General features: G+C 67.8%; 2 protein-coding genes across 2 annotated transcripts; one reads left to right on the top strand and one right to left on the bottom strand.

Moving 5' to 3' along the window:
* The first annotated feature begins 1211 nt into the window (after window positions 1-1211).
* On the top strand, window positions 1212-9123 carry RAI1 (retinoic acid induced 1). The gene is given in 7 exon segments (XM_050906040.1): window positions 1212-1515; window positions 1518-1880; window positions 1883-5191; window positions 5194-6833; window positions 8021-8114; window positions 8453-8502; window positions 8953-9123. Coding segments are annotated over 7 exon segments (5775 nt in total). The 3' UTR covers window positions 8968-9123.
* A 3238-nt stretch (window positions 9124-12361) lies between these two features.
* SREBF1 (sterol regulatory element binding transcription factor 1) lies at window positions 12362-22137 on the bottom strand. The gene is made up of 19 exons (XM_050905759.1): window positions 21962-22137; window positions 18445-18828; window positions 18101-18279; window positions 17886-18020; window positions 17583-17801; window positions 17377-17491; window positions 17073-17284; window positions 16510-16710; window positions 15736-15918; window positions 15012-15273; window positions 14758-14915; window positions 14488-14656; window positions 14299-14407; window positions 14113-14222; window positions 13883-14015; window positions 13518-13680; window positions 13025-13210; window positions 12809-12932; window positions 12362-12617 (listed from the first exon to the last, which is right to left on the bottom strand). Exons 1-19 carry the CDS (start codon window positions 22065-22067, stop codon window positions 12394-12396), a joined length of 3372 nt encoding a protein of 1123 aa, XP_050761716.1. The 5' UTR covers window positions 22068-22137; the 3' UTR covers window positions 12362-12393.
* Window positions 22138-24319: the final 2182 nt, after the last annotated feature.

Raw genomic sequence — 24319 nt, 5'->3', positions numbered from 1 at the left:
TGGCGATAAGCGGGGTGTTCGGAGGGGCTCACAGGATCCCGGCATCCCCGGGGAGGGCGTGCGAGGAGGGGGGTTAAGTGACTTGGAGAGGCGAGGGGCAGTGGGCGCATGAAATGCAGAGCACTGGGGCTGGGGGAGTCCAGCATGGTGCAGGGGGTCACTGTGCCACACGGGGCAGGCAGGGAGAGGGTTTGTTCGCCCTGCAAAGCCCGGGTAGGCAGCAGAGACGGGGAAGGCTCCCAGCAGCAGGGTCAGGAGGGCTGGCAGGGCACGCCGCAGGCAGGAAGGAGCTAGCTGGACCCCCTGCTCCTGGGCACCGTCCTGGGGAGCGGGGCGATGCAACGTGGGGCAATGCAAGGAGGTATGATAGAGGATGATGCAGGGCAATGAAAGGTGAGGTGATGCAACGCCAAACGATGTGATGTGGGGGCGACACGATGCGATGCAGAGCGATGCGAGGTGATGCAAAGCCAGCTGCTGCGATCTAGGGCTATACGGGGCGGTGCAATGCAAGGCGATGTGATGCAGGGTGATGCAACGCAGGGCAATGCAAGGCGATGTGATGCAGGGCAATGCGATGCAAGGCGATGCAATGCAGGGGGATGACATGCACGGCAATGCGATGCAAGGCAATGCGATGCAGGGCGATGCGATGCAGGGCGATGCGATGCAGAGCGATGCAATGCAGGGCGATGGGATGCAGGGCGATGCAATGCAAGGCGATGTGATGCGATGCAGGGCGATGTGATGCAGGGCGATGCAATGCGGAGCGATGCGATGCGGGGTGATGCGATGCAGGGCGATGCGATGCAGGGCGATGCGATGCAAGGTGATGTGCTGCAGGGCAATGCGATGCAGGGCAATGCGATGCAGGGCAACGCAAGGCGACGCAATGCAAGGCAACACAATGCAGGGAGATGAAATACAAGGCGACGTGATGCAGGGCGATGTGAGGCGATGCAGGGCGATGTGATGCAAAGCGATGGGCTGCAGGGTGATGCGAGGCGATGCAGCGCCAGGTGCTGTGCTCCAGGGCGGCGGCAAGGCGATGCAGCGCCAGCGGGGCGACGCCACGGCAGGCGAGGCGATGCCCCGGCGGCGCACGCGACGCTGCCCCTCTCCGCGCGCGGCCGCGCTCCCCGGCCCGCCGCGGTGGCGATGCTTCATTTGAATTCTCGCCTCTCTCTCTTCGCAGATAACGAGCCCGCGCCATGCAGTCCTTTCGAGAAAGGTGTGGTTTCCATGGCAACCAGCAGAGCTACCAGCCGACTTCACAAGATACATCACGCCTGGAGAATTACAGGCATCAAAGTCAGGCAGGGCCGAACTGCGAGCGGCAGAGGCTGGTGGCGAAGGAGTACTACAGTCAGCAGCAACTGCCGTACTCGGGCTACGAGAACAGCGCCGTGGAGAAATACCACCGGGGAAACAAGCAATTAGCCGGGCAGCAGCTGCAAGGCAGGCCGGCCTTTTCCAATTACGCCGTGCAGGAGAACAGCCCCTACCCGGCCCGTTATTCGGGGACGAGAGCCTGCAGGCGTGGGGCGGCCAGCCGCAGGCGCTGCCCGGCGGCGTGGCCAAGTATGAGGACAGCCTGATGAAGAAGACGGCGGCGTTGGCGGGTGGGCGGCCGTACCACGAGCCGGCGGCCACCTCGCTGCCCTTCCGGACTCACTTTCAGCAGCAGCAGCAGCAGCAGCAGCAGCAGCAGCAGCAGCAACAGCAGCAGCAGCAGCAGCAGCCGCCCGCGCTCCCCTACCCCAAGCTGCAGCGGCAGAAGCTGCCGAACGACGTCTCCTCGCCCATGCCCTTCTCACAGAGCCCCCACTTCGGGCAGCACTCGCAGTCCTTCCCCGCCTCCTCCACTTACTCCTCGGTGCCGGGGGCAGCCAGCCGGCACACTCCTACAAGAGCTGCACGGCGCCCTCGGGGCAGCCGCCGCTGGAGCGGCCCCTGGGCAGCGCCGCCAGCCTGGCCCCCGGCCCTCGCGTGCCCAACCTGCACGGCTATCAGCCCAACCGCATCGGCTACGAGCAGCCCCCGCAGCCACCGCCGCAGCCCCCGCAGCCGCCGCAGCCCCCACAGCCGCCGCAGCCCCCGCAGCCGCCGCAGCCCTTGCAGGGGCGGCATCACACCCCGGAGACCCTCCACTACCAAAACCTGGCCAAGTACCAACATTACAACCAGCCAGGCCAAACCTACTGCCAGGGCGACGCACCACCAGTCCGGACGCCGGAGCAGTACTACCAGACGTTCAGCCCCAGCGCCAGCCACTCGCCAGCTCGCTCCGTCGGCAGGTCCCCGTCCTACAGCTCCACTCCCTCCCCGCTGATGCCCAACCTGGAGAACTTCCAGTACAGCCAGCAGCCGCTGAGCGCCGGCGCCTTCCCGGCCGGCATCGCCGACCACAGCCATTTCATGCCGCTGCTGAACCCTTCTCCCACTGATGGGACGAGCCCCGACGCTCAATCTGGGAACTGCAAAAACTTGCAGAAGGAGAAGCTGCCCGAAAACCTGCTGTCGGACCTGAGCCTGCAGAGCCTGACGGCGCTCACCTCCCAGGTGGAGAACATCTCCAACACCGTCCAGCAGCTGCTGCTCTCCAAAGCGGCCGTGCCCCAGAAAAAGGGCATCAAGACCCCGGCAAGGACCCCCGAGCAGCTCAAGGGGCAGCACTGCAGCCCTGAGAGCAGCACCTACTCAGCAGAGCAGGTGGGGACCCCCCTGTCCGACCCGCTGAGCACCCCCCAGTCCGTCCACACCGAGACGCAGGACGCCGACTATCTCAGCGGGTCGGAGGACCAGCTGGAGAGGAGTTTCCTCTATTGCAACCAGAACCGCAGCCCTGCCCGCGTCAACAGCAACTCCAAGGCAAAGCCCGAGTCGGTGTCCACCTGCTCCGTGACCTCCCCGGACGACATGTCCACCAAATCGGATGACTCCTTCCAGAGCATCCACGCCAGCCTGCCCCTGGAGACCTTCACCAAGTATGTGACCAATGAACGGGACTGTCCCCGGCTGCTCCTCAGCGCCCTGTCCCAGGAGGAGCTGGCTTCCGAGATCATCGTCCTGCAGGACGCCATCAGCGAGAAGGCAGACAAAGCCTGGGCCAACTCGCCCATGCTGAGCAAGGAGGCCACCAAGTCCCCCTTCCAGCTGGAGAACCACCGTCCCTGCCTGGACTCCATGGTGAAGGGCGCCTGGCCCAGCCAGGGTGACTCCAGCACGCTCACCGAGCCCCTCAAGCTGGACAAGGCTTCGGGGGCCAGTGCAGGGAAAGACTTCGGCGAGGAGGTGTATGAGGGTCCCCAGGTGGAGTTCGCGGCCGCCGAGACCAAGGACGCGCTGAAGGACACTGCCCCGCTGGCCTTCAACTCCAAGCCCAGCATCCCTGCGGCGACATCGAGCGCGGGAGCTGCCGGCTACAGCTGCTACTCGAACACCACCGCCAATTCGGTGGGGTCCGAGAACGCCATGGAGCACTTCGAGTGGCCGGAGGAGAGCCTGGGCGAGGCGTGCCTGCGGTGGAAGGAGCTGCAAGCCACCGACCTCCCCAAGGGCTTGTTCCCCACCAAATTGGTGGGCTCCTGCAAGGAGAAAAAAAATGCCTGTGGCTTGGATCTGTGCGACGGCGAGCAGCCGGCCAAGAGTGAGCCGGCCCGGGACTTCGGCCAGCAGGCGATGGAGGAGGAGGAGGAGGAGGAGACGCTGACCTACGACGAAGCGGCAAAGGCAGACAGCGAGAGGTGGCTGCAGGACACCCGGCACTGCTGCTCGGCCGGGGACTTTAGTGAGATCCCCATCATCTCCTCGCCGGAGCTGAAGGAGTCGGACCTGGAGGTGGAGGAGTACTCCTCGCTCTGCGAGCTGGCCGGCTCAGAGCAGAAGTCGGTGACGTACGACGCCTCACCTCCCAAGCCTCCAGAGATGCCCGCCGTGCTCTCCTCCAGCGAGGTGCCCGTGTCCGCCGAAGAGACCGTCAGCACGGTGGAGAAGGAGAGCTCAGCTCCCACCGCACGCCTCTCCGGCCAGTCCGTCATCCTGCTGGGCCCCGCCGTGGGCACGGAGACCAAAGTGAAGAGCTGGTTCAAGTCCTCCCTGCCCCACATCCAGCCTGAGGAGGAGAGCGGCGGAGGGGAGACGTCCCACCCAGAGGCAGCCAATGCTGAATCCGCCCCATCGGTCACGGTGAAGCAGCAACTCACCCCCGAAACCGCGCTGGGGAAGACGGAGCCCATCTCGCGGGGCAAGAGCCTCCGCAACAAGAGGGTCCACTGCCGGCTGCCAGAGGGGGACGGCCCCGGCAGCACCGTGCCGAGCCCCTTCGATGACCTGCCGGCAGCTGGCGGCATAGCCAGCGCCTGCCTCGGGCCAGACGGCCAGGTGGAGATACCAAGCAAGAACGCTCACAGCCAAACACCCCGGTTTCCAGCCGAGGGTCTGCCAGCGCGTATGTGCACCCGCTCCTTCACCGCCCTCGCTGAGCCCCGCGCCCCGGCCCCGCTGGAGGGGCTGAAGGCCCCCATGCACCAAGAGAAGTTGGGGAAGAAGCCCGCCTGCGGCGTGAAGCAGCGGGTGGCTTTCAAAGCCAGGAAGCGCAGCAGCCGGCCGGCCCCCAAGGTGGTCCAAAACACCAGCGACGCCACCCTCCTGGTGCCCGGCTTGGTGGCGGCGGAGGAGGTGGCGGGACCGACGCCACCGGAGGGGGACACGGTGGAGGCGGGGGAGAGGGACCAGCGGTCAATGATCCTGCGCTCCCGGACGAAGACGCAGGAGGTTTTCTACACCAAGAGGCGGCGGGGCAAGCGGGCGGCCGACGTCCGGCTGAAGAACTGCAAGGCGCCCAAGAAGCTCATCTCCAACAACCACCTCCCGCCCGCCTTCAAGCTGGTGGCCCCCGGCAGCCCCCACAAGGAGGGCAAGGTGGGCGCGCGGATGAAGCTGCCCAAAGCAGGGCCAGGCGTGGGGGGCAAGATGTCCGAGCGGCCCCTGCACTCACTGAAGAGGAAGTCCACCTTCATCTCCCCCATCCCCGCCAAGAAGAGGAACCTGGTCCTGCGGAGCAACAGCGGCGGCGTGAAGGAGGAGAAGCCGGAGGCCCCCCCCAGCCTCTTCAAGAAGATGCCCGTGGCCAAGAAGGTGAAAGCCAAGCTACCCCCGAAGAGCTCCGGTGAAGCCATCCCAAAGCCCCCCCACCAAAGGAGGCCCCCGACGTCTGCATCAAGATCACCTCCCGGGCGGCCTTCCAGGAGGCCACCAAGACCAAAGTGCTGCCTCCCCGCAAGGGCCGCGGCCTCAAGCTGGAGGCCATCGTCCAGAAGATCACCTCGCCCAACCTGAAGAAGTTCGCCTGCAAGCCGGCGGCCACGGCGGCAGCGGCCACGGCAGCAGCCTACGGCACCTCCCTGAGCCCAGCAGGGGCGGAGAGGGAGCGGGCGGTGAAGCACAGTGGGATGGCCCCGGCGGCAGTCGATGCACGGCTGCCCAAGCTGGCGGCGGCGCAGAAGGTGCCTGCCGTGCCGGTGGCCGAGCAGCTCTGCCGAAACCCCAACGGCCGAGCACTGAAGGGGAAGCTGGGCGGCGGGAAGAAGCTCTCTGCCGACGGCTGCCAGGGCGAGGCCTGTGTGCCAGCCCCAGGGGCCCAGCCCAGCTCCACCATGGCGGCCAAGAGCCTGGGGCTCCTGCCCAAGAAGAGGAACCGCAAGGGCAAAGCGGCGGCGCTGGGCATGGCCAAGGTGCCCCTGGGCCCCGCGCTGCCGCCGTTGCCCCGGGAGCGTGCGGCCGGCCCGGGCGGCGGGGAGGAGGTGCCACGGGAGGGCAAGAAACCAAAGAGCGAGGAGAAGGAGGTGGGGGGCAGTGATGGTCCCCCCGAGGGACGCCCCACTGCCGGGCTGCCGCGGGGGCCGAAGCCGCGGGCCAACCACTCCAACTACAACGGCTACTCCAAGCGGCAGCGGAAGCGTCTGGCCCACGGCAAGGCCAAGGCGGTGCCGGCGCGGTGCAAGAGCCGTGGCAAGCGGCGGCGGCAGGCGCAGCAGGCCCCACTGCTGCACCCCGCCGAGCCCGAGATCCGGCTGAAGTACATCTCCTGCAAGCGGCTGCGGGCGGACAGCCGGGCCCCCCCCTTCGCTCCCTACGTCCGCGTGGAACGGCGCGGTGAGTTCACCACCACCTGCACCGTCATCAACTCGCCCGGTGAGGAGGCCCGGCTGCAACGGGGACCAGCTGGGCCGGCACCGCGACCACGGGCAGCCCTGCCCGCCTCCTCCACCATGCACATGGGGCCGGTGGTGTCGAAGGCACTGAGCGCCGCCTGCCTGGTCTGCTGCCTGTGCCGCAACCCTGCCAACTACAAGGACCTGGGGGACCTCTGCGGGCCCTACTACCCCGAGGACTGTCTGCCCAAGAAGAAGTCGCGGCTGAAGGAGAAGGCGCGGGCAGAGGGGCCAGGCGAGGACGCCATCCCGCCCGCTGCAGCCGAGCGGGCGCCCCGAGGGACGGAGGGCGGCTGCGGTGCCGGCGGCGGCAAGGCGGCACGGCCGGAGGGTGCCGCTGAGGCGGCCAAGCAGAGCGTGCTGCGTTCCAGCCCGCGGGGCATGTTTCGTAGGCTGCAGAGCTGCTACTGCTGTGACGAGAGGACAGAGGGCGAGGAGGCGGCCGAAAAGCCCCGGCGGCATGAATGTCACAAGGCCGAGTCCCCGCCGCAGGAGCCGGCGGGCGACACGCAGGAGCACTGGCTGCACGAGGCCTGTGCCGTATGGACCGCTGGGGTTTTCCTGGTGGCGGGGAAGCTCTACGGGCTGCAGGAAGCCGTCAAGGCGGCTGCCGACCTGGTAAGAGCTCACCCGCCCGCCTGGCATGGCACGGCATCGTACCCCGAGGCGGCATCTCCCGCCAGCCTCCTTCAACCGAAGCCGTTTCCGCGGCTGCGCCTCCGGCCGGGATGAAAATTAATAGGGTTGGCCCCGACGAGTCGCCCTGGGAGAGCAGGGGCGGGTGGTCAGGCGCCATGAACCCCGCTGGCTCCCCGCGAGATTTGTGCTGCCGCGTCTCTGATAGCACCTAAACCCCCCTCCTTTTAGGCGTAGAAGCGTTATTTATGTTGTTATGCTTTGGGAGGGCAGCAGGGCTTCCCCGGGACCAGGAGGATGCTGAGCCCGGTGGGTTGCATCCCCCGGCCCAGCCATGCGTCGCATGGGGCGGCTCAGAGCGGGACAGACACAGCCTGGCGAAGGCAGGATGGGAGATGAAAATGGGCGCGACGTGGCCTGATGCCACTGTGATGGGCAGCCGGGGAAGGGGAGCAGGAGGGAGGGGACGGCCCTGCCCTGCTTCTCTCCCAGAGCGAGGGGAGCATGGGTACATCAACCGAGCGAAATAGGGAGGACGCTGCTGGGAGACCGCCAAGGGGACACGGGGTTTTTGTGCTGGGGAGAGGAAGGGGACAGCCACCCGGCAGAGGCTGGGCAGGGGGTCTCCAGCAAGCTCCCCGGTACCAGATTTGGGGCTGGCCGTATTCCCAGGCCTGCATGCTCGTGGCATGGCTGTCTGGAGGCTGCTGCCCTCTCCCTGCCCACACCGTGGGGCCGGGTGCTCCCATCCCTGCAGCACCCGCTGGGGACGGGGCAGGAGATGGGGAACACCACGGTCCTCCACCACCACTGCCACCAAGCCATGGCATGGCCCAGGCCATGTCCCTTCACATCCGCACCTCCTGCCCCATGGAGGATGGCTGCGGGCTCGGTGCCGTCCAGGGGAGCGGTACGGCGGGTAGAAACCTCCTGCGTGGCTGCAGATGGCCAAGCGAGAGGCACAGCATCGCCCGCGGTGCGCCGGCATGGGAGGGAGGATGCTGCCCGGGGGGAGGCAGCATGGGGCTGGAGAGGCGCAGGGACACCGGCGTGTTCTCCTTGCGGCCGGGGCTGTCGGAGTGCTTTGCTCCTGCGCTGGGCTCTGATGGGGTCTCTCTGTCTCTCCACATCTCTCGTTCCCTGCTCCGAATTCCCGGGTGCGTTTAAAGAAGTGCTCGAGCTGCCAGCAAGCGGGAGCCACCGTGGGCTGCTGCCAGAAGGGGTGTCCCCACACCTACCACTACGCGTGTGCCGTCGACACAGGTGAGCCCGGCCGTGGGGACAGGGGCGCGGGATCCCCTGGCACTCTCTGACCTGGCTGGCCGCAGGGCCAGCCGCTCCACAATGCTCAAGCCCACCCCAGGTCAGGGTGGGCTCGTGGCTACCTCCCTGCCGGAATGGTGATGCCCCCTGCACCGGCAGTGCCGGGTGGTGTCCCGAGTTTGGCCAGCCTCAGCTGAACCCTTCATGCAAACGCTGTGGCTGGTCCAGACCGTGGCGGGAGGCCATGGGCTGGGGAGGATGGTGCGTCCCCGCCACTCGGGGACAGCCATCCCGCAGCATGGGGACCCCCCTGACACGGCTTTCTCCTCTCCTCGCAGGTTGCTTATTAACCGAAGAGAGCTTCTCTCTGAAATGTCCCAAACATAAGGTAAGCCCAGAGCCCCCCCCACATGCCCCCCCCCAATGCTCTGCAGCCCCCTGGGGTCGGAGGACCTGCCTTTGGACCACGTCCCCCTGGGGACACCCCACTCCACGGCACACCCACCCCGGGGCGCTCAGCCCCCTGTGGCAAGGGGCATCGCGTCCCTGGGGGGTACCAGGCCACCCAGGAGCCCTCCGCTGCGGGGACAGGCGAACGGGCGCTGGGTCTGGGACCCCCAGCTGGGCTACGGGGTTTTATCCCCCTTCCCTCAGCACTGACGGGGGGGGGGGGGGGCGATAATTGAACCCGTGCTAAAAGCATCTCGGGTGGGTGGCCGATTATTCGCGGGTGGGCAGGGTGGCTACTGATGGGGACATCCCCGCCGGCCCGGTGGACCGGATCCAGGGGTCAACCAGCCCCCGGACCACCGGGCTGACACCCTCCTTCTCCCCGCAGAGGCAGCCGGTGTAGCGCCCCGCGGGCACCCGCCCCGCCGCCGCCGCCGCCGCCAGCGAGGGACCGGCGGAGGAGGCAGCGCCCCGGGAACGGAGCGGGGCCGGGCCGGGCCGTACCGGGAGCCGCCCCGCTGCAGGTGGGCGCAGCGCTGCACCCCCCGTCCGTGTGTCCGTCCCCCCCACCCCCCCGCCCCTGAGTCCGTTCCGGGCGGGCAGAGCCAGCGCCGGGTTTTCCCCCCCCCCCTCTCGCCGGGCCCCGGCAAAACCCGGCCTGGCTGTACGGGAGACGGAACGGGATCCCCCGGCCCGCGATGGCTGCACAGGGGGGAGGGCGGGGGGGAGGGGTCGGGAGCGGGGGGGGGGGGGGGGGGCGAATACAAGGTGGGGGTCCCAGCGATGTTGTCTTACTGTGGGGCCGCCGGACCCCCCCGCGGGTCCCGGCTCTCCATATCTCACACTGATCTGATCTGAGATGTTGCCTTCAGCAAACCTCACGGTGTCTGTCTGTATATACGTGCGGCGGAGAAAAGGAAAAAAAAAAAAGACAAAAAAGACAAAAAAAAGGACAAAAAAAAAAAAGAGAGAAAAAAAAAGACAAACAACGGCCTGCTGTTTGAAACACCACTCTGCTTTTTCCGTTTCGTTCTTCCATCTCCTGTCTGCCCCCACCCTGCCTGTCCTGGGGTGCCAGCCCCTGCGTGGGGCAGCCGGGTCCCCAGTGGGGCGAAGGGTGCTTGGCTGGGCTGGTGGATGCCCACCGGGCTGCCCCAGCCCCGCTCCCTCCCTCTGAACCCCGGCCCATTGCACCCGCCGCCCTCCCGCTCCGTGGGGCGCTGGCGCTGCTGGGACGGGGACCCCTGGTCCTGCTCTCTGGGACCCCCCAAAACCTCACACCTCCTCCCTCTGCTCGGCCTCGCCAGCACCTCCTCTGCGGCTCCTCTTGCTGGGGATGGGCTTTGCTCCCTGTGCTTGTGCAAAAACCCCAGGGCTCTGGGTGCTGAACCCCAGGGCTCTGAGTGCAAACCCCAGGGCTCTGGGTGCTGAACCCTAGGGCTCTGGGTGCAAACCCCAGGCTCTGGTGCAAACCCCAGGGCTCTGGGTGCTGAACCCTAGGGCTCTGGGTGCAAACCCCAGGCTCTGGGTGCTGAACCCCAGGGTTTTAGCCTGGTGCAAGAGGGTGCAAGCAGCCCAGAAATGGCTTCCAGCTGGCAGCAGGGTCCTTTGCGGAGGAGGAGGAGGCATTTGCTTCTTCCCTCTGCACCGCCCTGGCTCACCCCTCACTGCCCTGGGTGCCGGGTTTGCTCAGCTCCCTCAGCTTTCACTTCCCTTCCTGGCTGCCTCGGTGGAACTGGGGGGCTGCCCAGCACTGGGATTGCCCCCTGCCCCTGTCCCCACGGGGTGCCCCGCATGACTCCCCAGTCTCTGCACACCCCCAGCCTTGCACCACCCGCACCCTGGCGCAGGTAGCAAATAACCAACCCAGGGTGAATCAACCCCAAATCCCATCCTAAAAAACAGAGCCACCAGCCGCCCCCCCCCACCTGCGAAGCATCCTGCAAAGGTGGGGGGGGGGGGTGGCACAGTGCTGGCCCCATCCATCCGTCCCCAACCCCGCAGAGCCAGCGCCCCACGTCCCCACCAGTTGTCGCATCCCCTCCGTCCCACCCAGCCCTCACCCTCAAGGTTTGCTGGCCACAAAATGTCTGTCATTTCAGCAGCTTGCCTCGGACACGGGAGCGAAAAACACAAAAAGGAGGGGGGGGGGGAGGGGGGGGAAGAGAGAAAGAATAATAAAAATAATTAATTTAAAGAAAAAAAACAAAAAAAATCCCGGTGTCCCTGGCAGTGTTGCCTGAAATCTGGCTATTTTTAGTGACATCTTGTACATATGACTGTAAAATGGTAAACCGTGTGTATTATATATTGCCTCATTATATAGTGTATATATATGTATACATATACATATATATAATATATATGAAGACTGTAAATGTTAAGACTAGTGTTCTTATTAGTATATTGCTTCACACTGAAGATTGTGTGTAACAAGCTGTTTCTAAAAGATGTTTATTTTCCTTAAGAGTAAAAAACAGGTCATTGCATTCAGAGCGTCAATAAAGATACAACGATTGTTTTGGAAGTACGTGGCGCCCTGCTCGTGGCCTCTCTTTCTCCCGGGGGGCTGCCAGGGGGTCCCCCCGGGCCGTGCCAGCCCCTGGCTGGCCCTTCGTCCCCCAGGTGCCACCTGCACCGAGGGTCTCGCTGTAGGGCTGGGCTGGAGGGGACGCTGCAGTGGGGCTGGGGTATGGGGGGGGGGGGGGGACAGCAGGCAGCACCCCCAGCACATGTTGGGGTAAGAAGGGTGTGTTTGGGGTCCCTTGGCACCCAGTGTACCCATCCCTGCCACCTTTGTCGTCCCCCCCCATCCCGTGCAGCCCTCCCCTGGGGGGGCAAGGCAGGACCCACAGCCGGGGATGCCCAGCCAAAGGGGATGCCCAGCCGGGGGTGTAGGGGGGTCCCTTGCCCCAGCCAGGCTCTGTGTGCCCCCCACATTCGGTGTCTGTCCCCACCCCCCCAGTCCAGCACACACTGGTATAAATAATCAGCTTTAATGGTCTGTACAAAACTCTCCAACTATGAAAATACCGTTTAAAAAGGCAAGGTGTGGGGGGGGGGGGAAGCTGGGGCAGGGTGGGGGGGGCTATGTACAAGAGGGGGCGAAGGAAGGGGACAGGGGCACCCACCAGCCCCCCAGGAGCCCCGTGCCACCCTGCCATCCCTTTTCCGAAAGCGCTCAGGCCCGGCTGTGCTGGCAGCTCCTAACTGGGGGGACTGGTCAGTGCTGGGGTGGCAGGAAGGATAGGCTGGGGGTCCCCTGTTGCCTACCATGGGCATGGATGGGGAGAGGGCCCTTAGCTGCCACCATGGGGCCAAACCTCCTCCCCCCCATAGTGGGGGCAAAGCCGAGGCGCCCCAAGCCCCCCTGCAGCAGCGGGACCCACGGAGGGGCTGGGCAGGGACACCAGGAGAGGGGGGCGAGGACGGGCCCCCACCCTGTGCCAGGGCACTGGGGGGTATTAGGTGGCACTGGGGCCAGGCTGGCCAAGCATCCCCGTGCCATGCAATACTGCGACAGTGTCACTAGAGGTCCCCACGTCCCACCACCCAAGCGGGCTGGGGCCAGGGACAGAGCCATGGGGTGGCCCAGCCCACCCAGGGTGCCCCACGCGTGGCTGTCCCACACCTGTGGCACCGGGCATCACCCTGCCCCTCCCCACCCACCCACCCACCCCTTCGCCTTAAAACCTGCTCCCTAACACCGGCCCACAGAAGGGGCTCCCGTCCCGGGGGAAACTGAGGCACACGCCTCCCCACTACCCCCAGCCACCCCCCTTTCCCCACATCCCGGAGCCAGGCTGGCAGCGTGCCCCCCGCTCCCCGGCTAGCCCGATGTGACAGTAGTGCCGCTGCCCAGCTTGATGATCATCTGCTGGCAGTCGTGCAGCGTCCGTTTGTCGCCCAGCTTCTCCAGGGTGCGGGCGGCCTCGGCCAGCATGCCCACGCGCTGGCCCGGCCCCGAGAGGAAGCTGGGCGGGAGGTAGCAGCAGGCCAGCAGCAGGGCTTCGGCGTGCTCCCGCGGCATGGGGTGGCTCTCCGGCTCACCAGCTGCAAGGGGGGAGAGTGGGTGTCAGCCCCAAGGGCACCACTGGAAGCCACCGACCCTCCCTTGGGTGCTCTGGCAGGGTGACGGGGCCGTTCGCCCACGCCAGAGCGGGTGCCACCACTAAAAGCATGGGTAGGAAGCCCCTACACCCCACCACCCAACGCTGCTGGGGTGCTGGGGCGGGGGGGAGCACCCCGTGTCCCACCTGTTTTGCTGCCCTGCACCCCTCTCCTCCGCAGGCTGCGGTCCAGCAGCTGGTGGGTGCGTGTGGGGCTGGCCCGGGCCATGAGCCTGGCAGTGGCTTCGTGCAGGAACACCTGAGGGGGGGACAGACGGACGGAGGGACAGTGAGCACAGCCGGGCGCAGGGGACGAGGGGACCTGCCAGGATGAGGGGACGAGGGGCTCACCCGGCGCATGGCGGGGCGGAGGGTCTGGGCCAGGCGCCGCAGGCTGCTGAGGTCCTGCTGGAAGCCGCGGAGCTCGAGGGCGGACGCCTGGTAGAGGCAGCTGCGCTGCTGGCTGACGCTCATCTGCTGCTGCCACAGGTTGGTGCGGGTGACGAGGAGCAGGTCGCACAGCAGGAGCTGGACCGCCTAAGGGGGGGGGGGCAGGAGGGGAGGTGGGTGAGCGGGGATGGGGGGGACACACACACGGATGGATGGACAGACAGATGGACAGACGGTAGGGGAGGGGGGGCCGAGGAGGTCCCTGCGGGCAGGCGTTGCTGCGGGGGGCCCCCGCTGGGCTGCATGGCAGGGGCATTGCACTCCCAGACTGACACATGCAATGCAACTACAATGCACCCCCGCGAGGGCCGGGGACACCTCCCGCGAGGGCCGGGCGCTCCCCCCCACCCCCCGCTGAGGGTAGGTGACCATCTTGCCCCCCACCCTGCCTCACCTTATCGATGGTGCCCTTGGGGGGGCTGCCGAGCTCCAGGCTCTCCCGCAGGCAGCTGCTGGCCTTCTCGCAATGGCTCAGGCTGGTCTGGCTCCCGTCCTGCTTGCTCAACATGGCCCGGACCGCTCTGAAGGAGTGCAGGGCGGCGCGGGGCAGGGGCTTCCTGCAAGGGGGGGGGACACAGAGTCACTGCAAGCCCCTCGCCGGGCACAGCCATGCTCCCCCTCAGCGGACACGGGGCAGCACAGCCACGGTGCTCAGAGTGTGTTAGCAGTGGCTGTGCCAACCCAAAAAGGAGGGGAGGTGTGCGATGAGCTGCTGCCACGCACCCCCCCCCCGCCATCCCCGACACCCCCAGCACTCACTCAGAGCTCTGCAGCACCCGGGGCATGGTCTCCACCAGCGGGTAGAGGCGCTCAGCCCCCTCCTCGTCTCCCTGCAGCCAGTGAATAACTGTGCCAATGATGGACGCCCACCACTTGGACACGGGGTCGGTGCCTGTGGGGCAGGAGGGACATGGGAGCGGGGTTGTCCACCGGTCCCATGGCCCCCCGACATGAAGCATCCCCGGGGGGGGGACACACGCTGGCCTCACCTGTAACGGCCGCCAAGCCGGAGCTGATGGAGGGCGCGGGGCCGGGCGCACCGCTGGCGTCAGAGCAGCCGTTGAGCAGCTGGAGGTACTCGAGAGCGTCGGAGAAGCGCCTGCTGGCAGAGGGGCCGTGAGCGGAGCCGGTCCCACGCCGCACGGAGGGAGCGGGGTGCCCACCCCGGCACTTACCCCTCTCCCTGGGCAGCCGGGCGGCCGGGCTCGGGCATGGCAACGCAGCACAGCGCCTTCTCCAGGAGGTGCTCACGGAAAAGCTGGGTCACCTGCGCCAGCGGGTCCACTGCGGCACAGAGGAGCGGTGAGCGGGTACGCTTCTACCCCGAAACGGGGGGCTGGGGATGCTGGGGGGGCAGGGGTTACCTGGGTTGCCGGCGGAGCTGTAGATGGTCTCCCTCGGGACGCCTTTGATGGCCCAGTCCCCGTCGACGAAGAAGCGGTGGCCCAAGGGATGGCAGAGCCACTGCATGGCGGGGGGCACGGCCCCGCCGTGGGACAGGGCCACGCGCCGGGCGCTGCAGAGGAAGGGGCGCTGCGGGGAGAGCGGCGGGTCAGGGGGGGGACCCAAGACTGGGTCCCAAGGGACACACGGGACCCCCTGCCCCACGGTGGAGGGGGCTGCCCCGCACTCACAGCCAAGAAGTGGAAGCAGCGGTGCAGGCTGGCCTTGACCCGCAGGGCAGCCGCCACATAGATCTCGGCCAGGGCGGCCACGGAGACGGCGTCGCCAGCACACTCGGCCAGGTTGACGGCGCTCAGCGCCAGGTTGATGGCCAGCAGGTGCCCCCGGCCTGCTTCCCTGCAGGGACAGGGACGGGGGGCTCAGGGGGGACACAGGGCGCAGGGATCCCAGCCCCCAGCCCCCCCCCCGCGGCGCGGGGCCATACCGGCGAGGTGGAGCTGGTGCAGGCGGTGGTAGGCCATGGCGGCGTCGCGTGCGCTCTGACGGACGTGGGCGGGGGGCGGGGGGTCGGAGCGCAGCCCCCCGGCCCGGGCGGCCAGCCAGCGGCCCACCCAGAGGCGCTGGAGCAGGTGCCGCAGCAGGGTCCAGAGCAGGCTGCAGGCCAGGTCCCCGTGGGAGGCGGGCAGCGGCCGCCCCAGTGCCCCCAGTGCCGTCCGCAGGTGCTGAGCCCCCTGGGCGAAGTCCCCCTGCACCCCGGGAGAGGGCGGGTCAGTGCGGGGGGCGGGGCCAAGGCGAGGGGGTGGGGACAGGGTGGGCGGAGCTAACCGCGGGGGGCAGGCAGGTGGGCGGGGCTACACACAGTGGGAGAGGCATAGGGTCAGGGCCAGGTGCAATAGGTGGGCTAAGCTTAGAGGGGGTGGGTGGGGCTAGCCCAGGTGGAAGGGGCAGGGTGGGGCCAGGTGGGTGGGGCTAATGGCAAGAGAAGGGGCGGGCACTATGAAATGGGCAGGGCTAACAGCAAGAGAAGGGGCAGGTACTGTGAAATGGGCGGGGTTAATGGCAAGAGAAGGGGTGGGCACTGTGAAAAGCACGGGGCTAACCCAGATAGCAGGCGCTGGGACAGAGGGCTGGTGGGGCCAAGTGGGGCGTGGCCAGGGTGGGTGGGGCAGGTGACATCATGCAGGGTGGGGCAAGGGGGCAGGGCTTACCCGGTCAAGGTCGAGGTCGGCCTGCCGGCGGTGCCGCCAGAAGAGGACGGAGGGCTCGGAGTGGGGGCGGGTGACGGGCTCCCCGCAGACGAAGAGCCGCACCACCGCCCCCAGCACCAGCGCCGCGTTCAGCGCCCAGAAGGCCAGCGTGGGCCACAGCCACTGCAACCACCCCCACGGCTCCTCTGCGTGGGGAGGGGGTCAGCACCACCCCGCCGCCTCCGCCCCACGCCCACCCCAGGGTCTCCATCCCGGTGGCCTTCACCCCATGCCCACCCCAAGAGCCTCCACTCCAATGGTGTCCACCCCAGCATCCTCCACCCCGATCATCTCCCATCTCAGACCTACCCCAGACCCCCCTCCTGATGGCCTCCACCCCATGTCCACCATGACTGCCTCCACTCTGATGGTCTCCACTCCAATGGCCTCCATCCCGACGGCCTTCACCCCATGCCCACCTCAACAGCCTCTACCCTGATGGGCTCCACCCCAACAGCCTCGACGCAGGTAACCCCTACCACACACCCACCTCAACATCCTGCACCCCGACGGTCTTCACCTCAACAGCCTCTAGCCCATGCCCGCCCCGACGGCCTTCATCCCAACGGCCTTTGCCCCATGCCCACCCTGACAGCCTCCACCCCACACCTATCCCAACAGCCTCCATCCCAGCGGCCTCCACCTCGTGCCCACTCCAAGACCCACCACCCTGACAGCCTCCATCCCAATGTCCTCCAACCCAAGAGCCCCCACCCCATGCCAGAGCTTACCTACGGTGCCAGACTCAGCCATGATGCTCCTGCTGGGGCCAGCGGTGCCCGGGCTCCCCACAGGGACCGGGGCACCGGAGCCCCGGAGGAGGGAGGCCAGGGGATTGAAGGAGAGGCAGAGGAAGACGAAGGCGCAGAGGGCCATACGGGAGCGGTCCAGCATGCCCTGGCTGCTGGGCGAGGGCGGCGGGCCCTCCTGCTTCACCTGCGCGGGCAGAGCTGCTGTGAGCCCCAGGGCATGGGCATGGGGCGTGGTGATGGGGCACAGGCATGGGATATAGGGCATGGGATACAGGGCATGGGGCACAGGGCACATTTTGGGGTACAGAGCATGGGGCATGGGCATGGGGCACAGGTGCAACAGCCCACTGCACCCCAGAATGCCCCATACCCCTCCCTCCAGCCCCAAATCGGATGAGGAGCAGCCTCAGAGAGCAAGACCAGGGCTCTCGGCTCCTTTCTCCCTGCCTGCATCTGGTGTGCTTTGCCTCTGGCACCCCTGGCGCGATGCAGTGGATCCCCTGCCCCACTCAGGGTGGGGGGTCCCCCCCCATAGCCCCCCCACACCTTGCCGTGGTCACAGAGAGGGCTGTCGGGCTCCGAGTCGCTGCTGCTGTTGCTGCTGCCCCCGCTGAGCGAGAGCGGGCTGCTGTGGGACGGCGAACCCACGTCCGAGGGCGGCGGCGTCAGCATCTCCATCACCTCCGCCTTCACCACCTCCATGGGGGCCTCCGCCTTGGCCCTCCCGCTGCAGGAGGCCACCAGATCCTTCAGGGACTCTGCGGGGAGCAGAGCAGGCTGAGGGGTGCTGGGGGGATACGGCAGCCCCAGCGCCGAGGCTGAGCCCCCCGGGACCTGCCCTTCCACTCACGGTTCTTCTGCACGGCCATTTTCAGGGCAAGGTTCTCCTGCTTCAGCTTCTGGTTGCTCTGCTGCAGGAAGCGGATGTACTCAATCGCCTTCCTCAGGATGGCCGACTTGTTGAGCTGCCAGCAGGCAGGGACGGCTCAGCCCAAATGCCGGGCGAAGCCCCCCCCGCCCTTGCCCACCCCTGCCCCACTGCCCCCAGGCTCTCACCTTGGCCTCGGTGCCCACCACCAGGTCCTTGAGCTCCACGATCTTGTCGTTGATGGAGGAGCGGTAGCGTTTCTCGATGGCGTTGTGCGCCGTGCGCTTCTCCCCCCTGCTCTGCACCAGCGCCGGCTTCCCGCTGGGCGCCAGCCGGTTGATGGGCAGCTTCTCGGCGTCCACCACCAGCGGCACCGTGGCCAGGATGGTCCCTCCGCTCACTAGTGCCTGCAGGGACACGGGGTGGTGTCGCTGGGGGTCCCGGAGCATCCCCCCACCCCAGAGCTCCCCGGCAGTGGGACCTACCGGCACCTGCAGCTGGGCGGCAGAGCCACTGGCGCTGGTGGCCAGGGAGGCGATGCTGGAGGTTTTGGCGCTGCCGGCATCCGTCTTGACGGCCGTCAGCAGCAGGGAGTCAGCCTTGATGAAATGGGGCTGCAGTAGGACCTGGGCGGGGGGGGGGCAGGGGGGTCAGCGGGGCTGGGGGGAGGCCACTGGGACCCCCCCACCCCTGGCCCTGGGCTTACCGGCACCGGCTGGATCTGGGGTGAGACGGGCTGGGCAGCGGGGGTGGTGGATGTGGCGGGGGCCAGGAGCTGCTGGGGTGCCACACTCTGCACGGGGCCAGGCAGTGCCACGGGCTGGCCCAGCTGCGGCGTGGGCAGGGGGCTGGGCAGGGCCTGCCCCGCACCCCCGGGCTGCACGGCTGGGCATGGAGCAGAAGACAGCGTTACCGGACCCCCCGGCACCGGCCCACCCCAGGCAGCCCCATCCCGCAGGGACACATCCCCCACTCCAGCAAGAACCCCCCCCACAACAAGCCCCCACCCAGGGAGCCCTGACACCCCCCCCACCCCCCCCAAATCCTCACCGGAGAAGCTGTGCTGGTTCTGGTAGCCCACCAAGGGCTGGGGGCTGAACTGGCCGGGGGACGCGGGGACGAAGCTGGGGGCCAGCATCACGCCGGGTTGGGGCTGGCTGCTGGGCACGGCCGCCGGCTCCTCCTTGACACCCGGGGCCGACGCTGACAGGAGCGGGGCCGGGGGCTGCGGGGGGAAGGTTGCCATCCCGGGGGGCCCCGTGTAGACGCTGCTGGTGGGGGCGGCGGGGGGAGGTTTGCTGGGGCCCGGGTAGGTGCCGAGGTTGCCCGGGGCCGGAGGGAGCCCCGGGGGCACGGTGGTGTCAGGGGCACCGAACGGCAAGTCAAACAGTCCCGAGAAGTCATTGTCCGGCGTGTTCATCAGCTGGAGCATGTCTGCAAAACAGCCCCCGCCCCGTGCCATCAGCGGCTGCCCCGGCCCCACAGCTCCCAAGGGGCCCCCAAAGCCCCGGGGTTCCCTGGGCTCGCCCCATGCTGCCCACTCCACAGCTCAGCACTTTGGGGACGGATCCCCGTAACCCAAGGGCAAAATTCCCCGAGAGCCCAGGAATCTGCTGTGCCCTGCTCCTCGCAGCCTCCCGGCCACCCTGCCAGTGGGGAAACTGAGGCATGGCGCTTGCAACGGGGGTGCCGGGGCCTGGCCACCCGCGGTCAGAGGTTTCCAGCCCGGTCTGGGGGTCGCAGGGCAGATCTCAGCCTGTTTCTGAGGTTGAGAGATGGGCTTGTGCCAGCTCGTTCACTTATCCCATAGTGGAAACCCCGACAACCCCCAAAGCAGCCCCTGTATCAAGGGGAGGGGGTGCTAGGGCTGGGACAGAGGGGTGGCACACATGGGATGTGCCAGACCCCCGTGCCAGGCGGCACCCCCCAGGAGGGCAGTTGGGCAAGTGCAGGGTTAAACAGCCTGGGGGGTCTGCCCCACTCAATGGGACCTGGGTGCCCCGGGATGTCCCCATCGACACGTCCCGACACCCACACATCGGGGTGTCCGGAGATGCCCCCACTGAGATGTCCCAGGATGCTCCCACCAAAGCGCCCTGGGATGTCCCCGCAGCCGTACCCCCAAGGCTCACACCCCCAGGGTGCACAGACCCCGGGATGCCCCCACCGCGGTGCCCCCAGGCGCACCCCCCCCATGCACGCACCCCCGGGATGCCCCCACTGAGGTACACAGCCCCCCGGACACCCCCCCCCCCCCATGGGGTGCAGCACCCCGAGAGGGGCCGCAACAGTGACCCCCCACCAGGCAGGGAGGAGGAGGATGGTGAGGAGGGAGTACCTCTGAAGGTGCACGCCATGCCGGCGGGCGCGGGGGGGTCCCCAGGAGCAGCCTGCAGCCCCCGCTCAGCCCCGTGCCGGGCCGCGACGAGGCACCGGGATATTTTAAAGCCATGTTCTCGCCTCCTCCCCGCCGGCCCTCCCCGCCGCTGCCCGCGCCAGGCCTGGAGCGAGGCCGGCGATGGGGTGATGCGACTCCGCCAATCGCCGCCCGCGCGCCCGCCGCCCCCAGACAGCCCCGCGGCCGCGCCAAGGTGAGCCCGGCAGCGGGTTACTGCCGGGCACCCTGCCGTAACCCGCCGGCGGTTACTTGGGGTCAACCACCGTTAACTCCTTTGCCCCGCGCCCCCTCGCCCTCCGTGTCCGGCCAGCCCGACGTGATGCTTTTCACTCGATGCCCAGCGCCCGGAGGAGACACCCCGCAAGGACCGGGGTCTTTGCGCAGCCCCATTTCCCTCCCAAAGACATCCAGCCCTCTGCACGGGTGGGTTTCCTTCCAGGGGGGGCTCCCAGCCTCAGCCCCCCCTGCTGAAAAGACCCCCCCAAGGCTCCCCTGTGATCCAGGGGCAAGAGAGCAAAGTCTGGGGGTACAGAGAGGGGGTGCTCCCTCCTGGTCCCCCCTTCCTGCTGGGTGGGCACGGCTCTCCCAGCCACCCGGCACCTACCAGATATTTCTATCCCGTGGCACCCACTGCCACCCATGCCAGCAGCACGACATGGGCACCCAGCGGTGCCACAGCTGCCCCCACCCTGCTGCTTCAGGCCACGGGAGCCCATGGGGCAGAGCCACACAGCTGTGGGTCCTGGTAGGTCCCATCGGGCGCAGGGCACCCACATCCCTGGATGCACATCTCGCAGTCACCCCGGGGTGGGCACAGGGATGAGGGACGACCCGTGGCCACCCAGGGACCGGTGGCAAACCCACGGCTCGTGGAATGTCAGGGCCACGTGGGGGAACCGTGAGGCACAAGGTGACCCAGATGGCCGTGATGCAAAGAAGCGTGGCAAAACCCTACGGCGGGACACCCTCGCGCCAAAACCTCGCCGGGGGGAGGCGGGTGGCACCTGGATCTGCCCTGATCCGCCCCGATTGCCATTGGGATGAGCCTCCAGCCCTGGGATGCCATCTCCAACTCGGCTCCCGGAGGAGAGATCCCCCCTGGACCTTACAGCGGGGCAGGCGTCGGAGGGCTCGACCAGCCCCGCGCCCGCCTCGCCGCATGCTCCACCGGCTCTGCCGGTCCGCGCCGGATGGCGCGGACCGGCAGAGCCGGTGGAGCATGCGGCGAGGCGGGCGCGGGGCTGGCCGAGGGGCTGGGGAACCTCAATTTTTTGCTAAAGCCATGATAACGCTGCACCCAGCACCGGTAAGACCTCGGTGCCATGATGGTGGGGAGCGGGTCCCCTTGGGGTGCGGGTCCCCTCGGTAGAATTCCCATCCCACGGCCCCCCAGCTCGGTGGGGAGGTGGGTGCTGATGGATCCCCAGTCCCAGGGATGCTCCGCTCAGCCCCGGGGCCGGTATAAAGCCTTTCCCCTCATCCCATCCCGGTTGGATGGCTCGGAGGAACCCAGGCGTCCTGGAGGGAATGACCGGGAGTAACCCCGCCGGTGACGTCACGGAAGGGCGGGGCTAGAAGCGACACGATGCTGCGGCCGGGGGAGGGGGGGCCCGTCGGGGTTGTCCCGGCACCGGCACCTCCAGCCCGGGGGTCCCTGTGTCCTGCCCCCCCCAGCCCCCGGGATCTTGTTCCTCCCCGAGCCCCCCCGCCATGGACTGGCCCCCGGTAACGGAGCCAGCCCGAACCGCCCGGCCCTGCACCGACTCCGCGCTCCAGCAGCTCCGTGTGTCGTTCCGCCCCCCCCCACGCCGGGCCCGGCACCGAGCCCGGTCTCCCCGGCTGTGCCCGTGCACCGAACCCACTCCCTTCAGCCCGGCCGCGCACCGAACCCCGTCCTCCGACCATGCACCGAGTCCCGGTTATGCACCGAACCCGCTCCCCCGGTCATGTCCCGGTTCCCTGACCGTGCACCGAGCCTGGTCTCCCCAGCTCCGGCCATGCACCGAGTCCGGTCCCGGCCGTGCACCGAGCCCCGATATCGCACCGAGCTCAGCCCCGCGGCCATACACCGAGTCCCGGTATCGCACCGAGCCCCGGTGCTACTCCCAGCCCGGTCCTGGCCATGCACCGAGCCCGGCCCCACTCGCCGCTGCCCGCGTCGGGACGCACCGTCGATGTCGCTGAGCAGGGCCGTGTCGATGTCGCTGGCCCCGGAGAGGCCGAGGGACGGCGCCAGCCCCTCCAGGGCCGGGTCGTCGAAGGCGAGGGTGCTCATCCCGGCGGCAGCGGCGGCGGCGGCTCCCGGGCTGCGGTGCTTCTAGGAGCGGCGGGGCCGCCCGCCCGCCATGGCCGCGCTGGCCCGGGAAGAGGGAGGAAGGGGACGAGCCGCCAAGTTGCTCCCGCGAACCGTGCCCAGACCTGCTACCGGGCAGGGGAGGGAGGGAGGGAGGGGATGGAGGCGGATCCGCCGCCCCGTCCCGCCCCGCCGCCGCCTCCCCGCTCCGCCCCGCCGGCACCGGGACCTGCAGCCCCGCTGCACCGCGCCGGGACCCCCGGCAGCAGCGGGTAGGGAGCCGGTGCACCAGGAGCAAGGGAGCAAGGGAGCAAGGGAGGGTGCAGCCCCTGAGCAGGGCAGCAGTCCCCTGGGAAAAGTCACGGACCCCTGGAGAAGTCACCGAGCCCTGGGGACAGGCACCCACCCCCCGGGACAGGCACCCACCCCCGGGGACAGGCACCCACCCCCGGGGACAGGCACCAAATACCTGGGCTGGGCATTAAATACCGCTTAGCCCCCGGATCGGGGCACACGTAGGAGCAGGCAGGAGGGCCAGTGTGGGGTGAAGGTGGTGGCCGTGGCCGCAGAAGCCCCCAGCACCTCGTGGAGGCCATGTGCCAGGGTAAGCTCAGGCCACCATGTCACCTCTCGAGGCTCCTGCGGTTCCCGGCGCAGATGCAGGCTGCAGACATCTGCCTTCCCCCTCCCGGCTCCGGCGTCCGGAGCAAGTCCCAGCACCGCTGCCCAACCACAGCACGGCCCAGGGTGGGAGAAGCTCCCACGACCCCGGTTAGGGGATGCCGAAGCGCCGATGCTGCCCGGTGAGCCCCGGTGGGAACCAGGAAAACCACTGGTGCCATTGGGGTCAGCTCCGTGCCTGCCCACGGGTGGTGGGTCTCAGCGTGGGGGGTCTCATGCCAGGGCAAGGCCATGCCGCTACGCCCTGCAGTGCTGCGTGGTTTGTCTTACCGCTGGGAATAATTTAGGAAAAGAAGATGCACTGCAACGTCGGCCCCCTGAAAGTTTGCCCTCTCCTCTTCTGCACCACCGAGCACCATTTGAGGCTACCTGCGAATTAATTCGACCTGGCTGCACCATAAAAACCTCTCCCCACCAGCAGAGCGGGCACCCCTGTGCAATATGAGGATCCCCTGCACGGCACGGGGCACCCCGATGCGACACAGGGCTGGCCGGGGACCACGCAAGAGCACCCCGTGCGTGCACGCGGTGGGTGGCAGAGCTGTGGGTGCACAGCCCTGCCGGTGCCCTCTGCACCCTCACCCCGACTGGAGCCTCCTTAAGCTGGGGACATTAACCTGTGCCCGAGCTGGGGACAAGCCCAGGGAGTGCTGGCTCAGCTCCACGCCGACGGCTGGGGCAGCGTCACCCGCACGCCGGCCACCGGCAGCCACTCGGGAGATCTCTCGCCCACAGCAAACGCCGCTAAAGAAAAACCCTCGAGAGATCCACAACCTGCCACGGGGCGTGCAGGGGGGCCGTGTGCTCCCCCCCACATTTTTATTCAGGTCACCGGGGAGAAGCCGGGCTCCGTGGCGGCGGGAGGTTTCCCTTCGCTTTCAGGAAAGCCCTTGCAGCAGCCCGTGTGCTGCAGGAGGAGAGGGCAGGTTTCCAGGGCCGGGGAGATGGATGTGCCGTGGCCCCGCGAGGCTTTAGGGCAACCTCGCGCGAACGTGAGGGTCACACGCCTTTAAAAACCCGTGCGAGACCCACGGGACGCAGCCTTCCCCGTGAGACATGGAGGGGGGAAAATCACACGCGTAAACACGGCTTTATTTTCGCACAAGCTGCGGGCAAAGCCGGATTTTGCGGGGCCCCAAGCCTCCCCCCGAGCCGGAGGGTCCGTTCACCCCAGGGAACCCCACACGATGCTTTCCCCTGCTCCGGGGGACCAAAGCAAACGAGCAGCATCCTCTGTGCAACGGGGAAGAATTAAGCACCCCGGCAGCTCCGTGGGACGGGGTGGGTTTGGAGGCCGATGGATGCCACGCGGGGTGGGGCTCCCCGGGGTGAGCTTGGTTGCGGGGTAGGGAAAACCCCGCCTGTAGGACCAGGGCCACGCAGCCAATAAGCGCGGCGGCCCGGAGTGGAGTGATTCTGCATCACGGCTCAGGGCCCGCGATTACATCATGTCGGTCCTGCGGGGATGGCAGCGGGGCCACGTGGTTGCTCCGGAGTCGCTGAGACGTTTTCCTGAGCGCAGGCTGGGAGGAAACCGCAAGGATGAGACAGAA

Source organism: Gymnogyps californianus, chromosome 15, assembly GCF_018139145.2.
Source record: "Gymnogyps californianus isolate 813 chromosome 15, ASM1813914v2, whole genome shotgun sequence".
Lineage (NCBI taxonomy): Eukaryota > Metazoa > Chordata > Aves > Accipitriformes > Cathartidae > Gymnogyps > Gymnogyps californianus.
The sequence above is the reverse complement of the archived record's forward strand: the minus strand, read 5'-3'. Positions and strand labels throughout refer to the sequence as shown.

Coding starts and splice junctions, on each gene's coding strand:
- SREBF1 (XM_050905759.1), bottom strand. CDS start 22,067: ATGAGCACCCTCGCCTTCGACGACCCGGCCCTGGAGGGGCTGGCGCCG. Junction 17,492..17,582: donor TGGTGGGCACCGAGGCCAAG/GTGAGAGCCTGG, acceptor GCCTGCTGGCAG/CTCAACAAGTCGGCCATCCT. Junction 17,285..17,376: donor AATGGCCGTGCAGAAGAACC/GTGAGTGGAAGG, acceptor TGCTCCCCGCAG/AGTCCCTGAAGGATCTGGTG.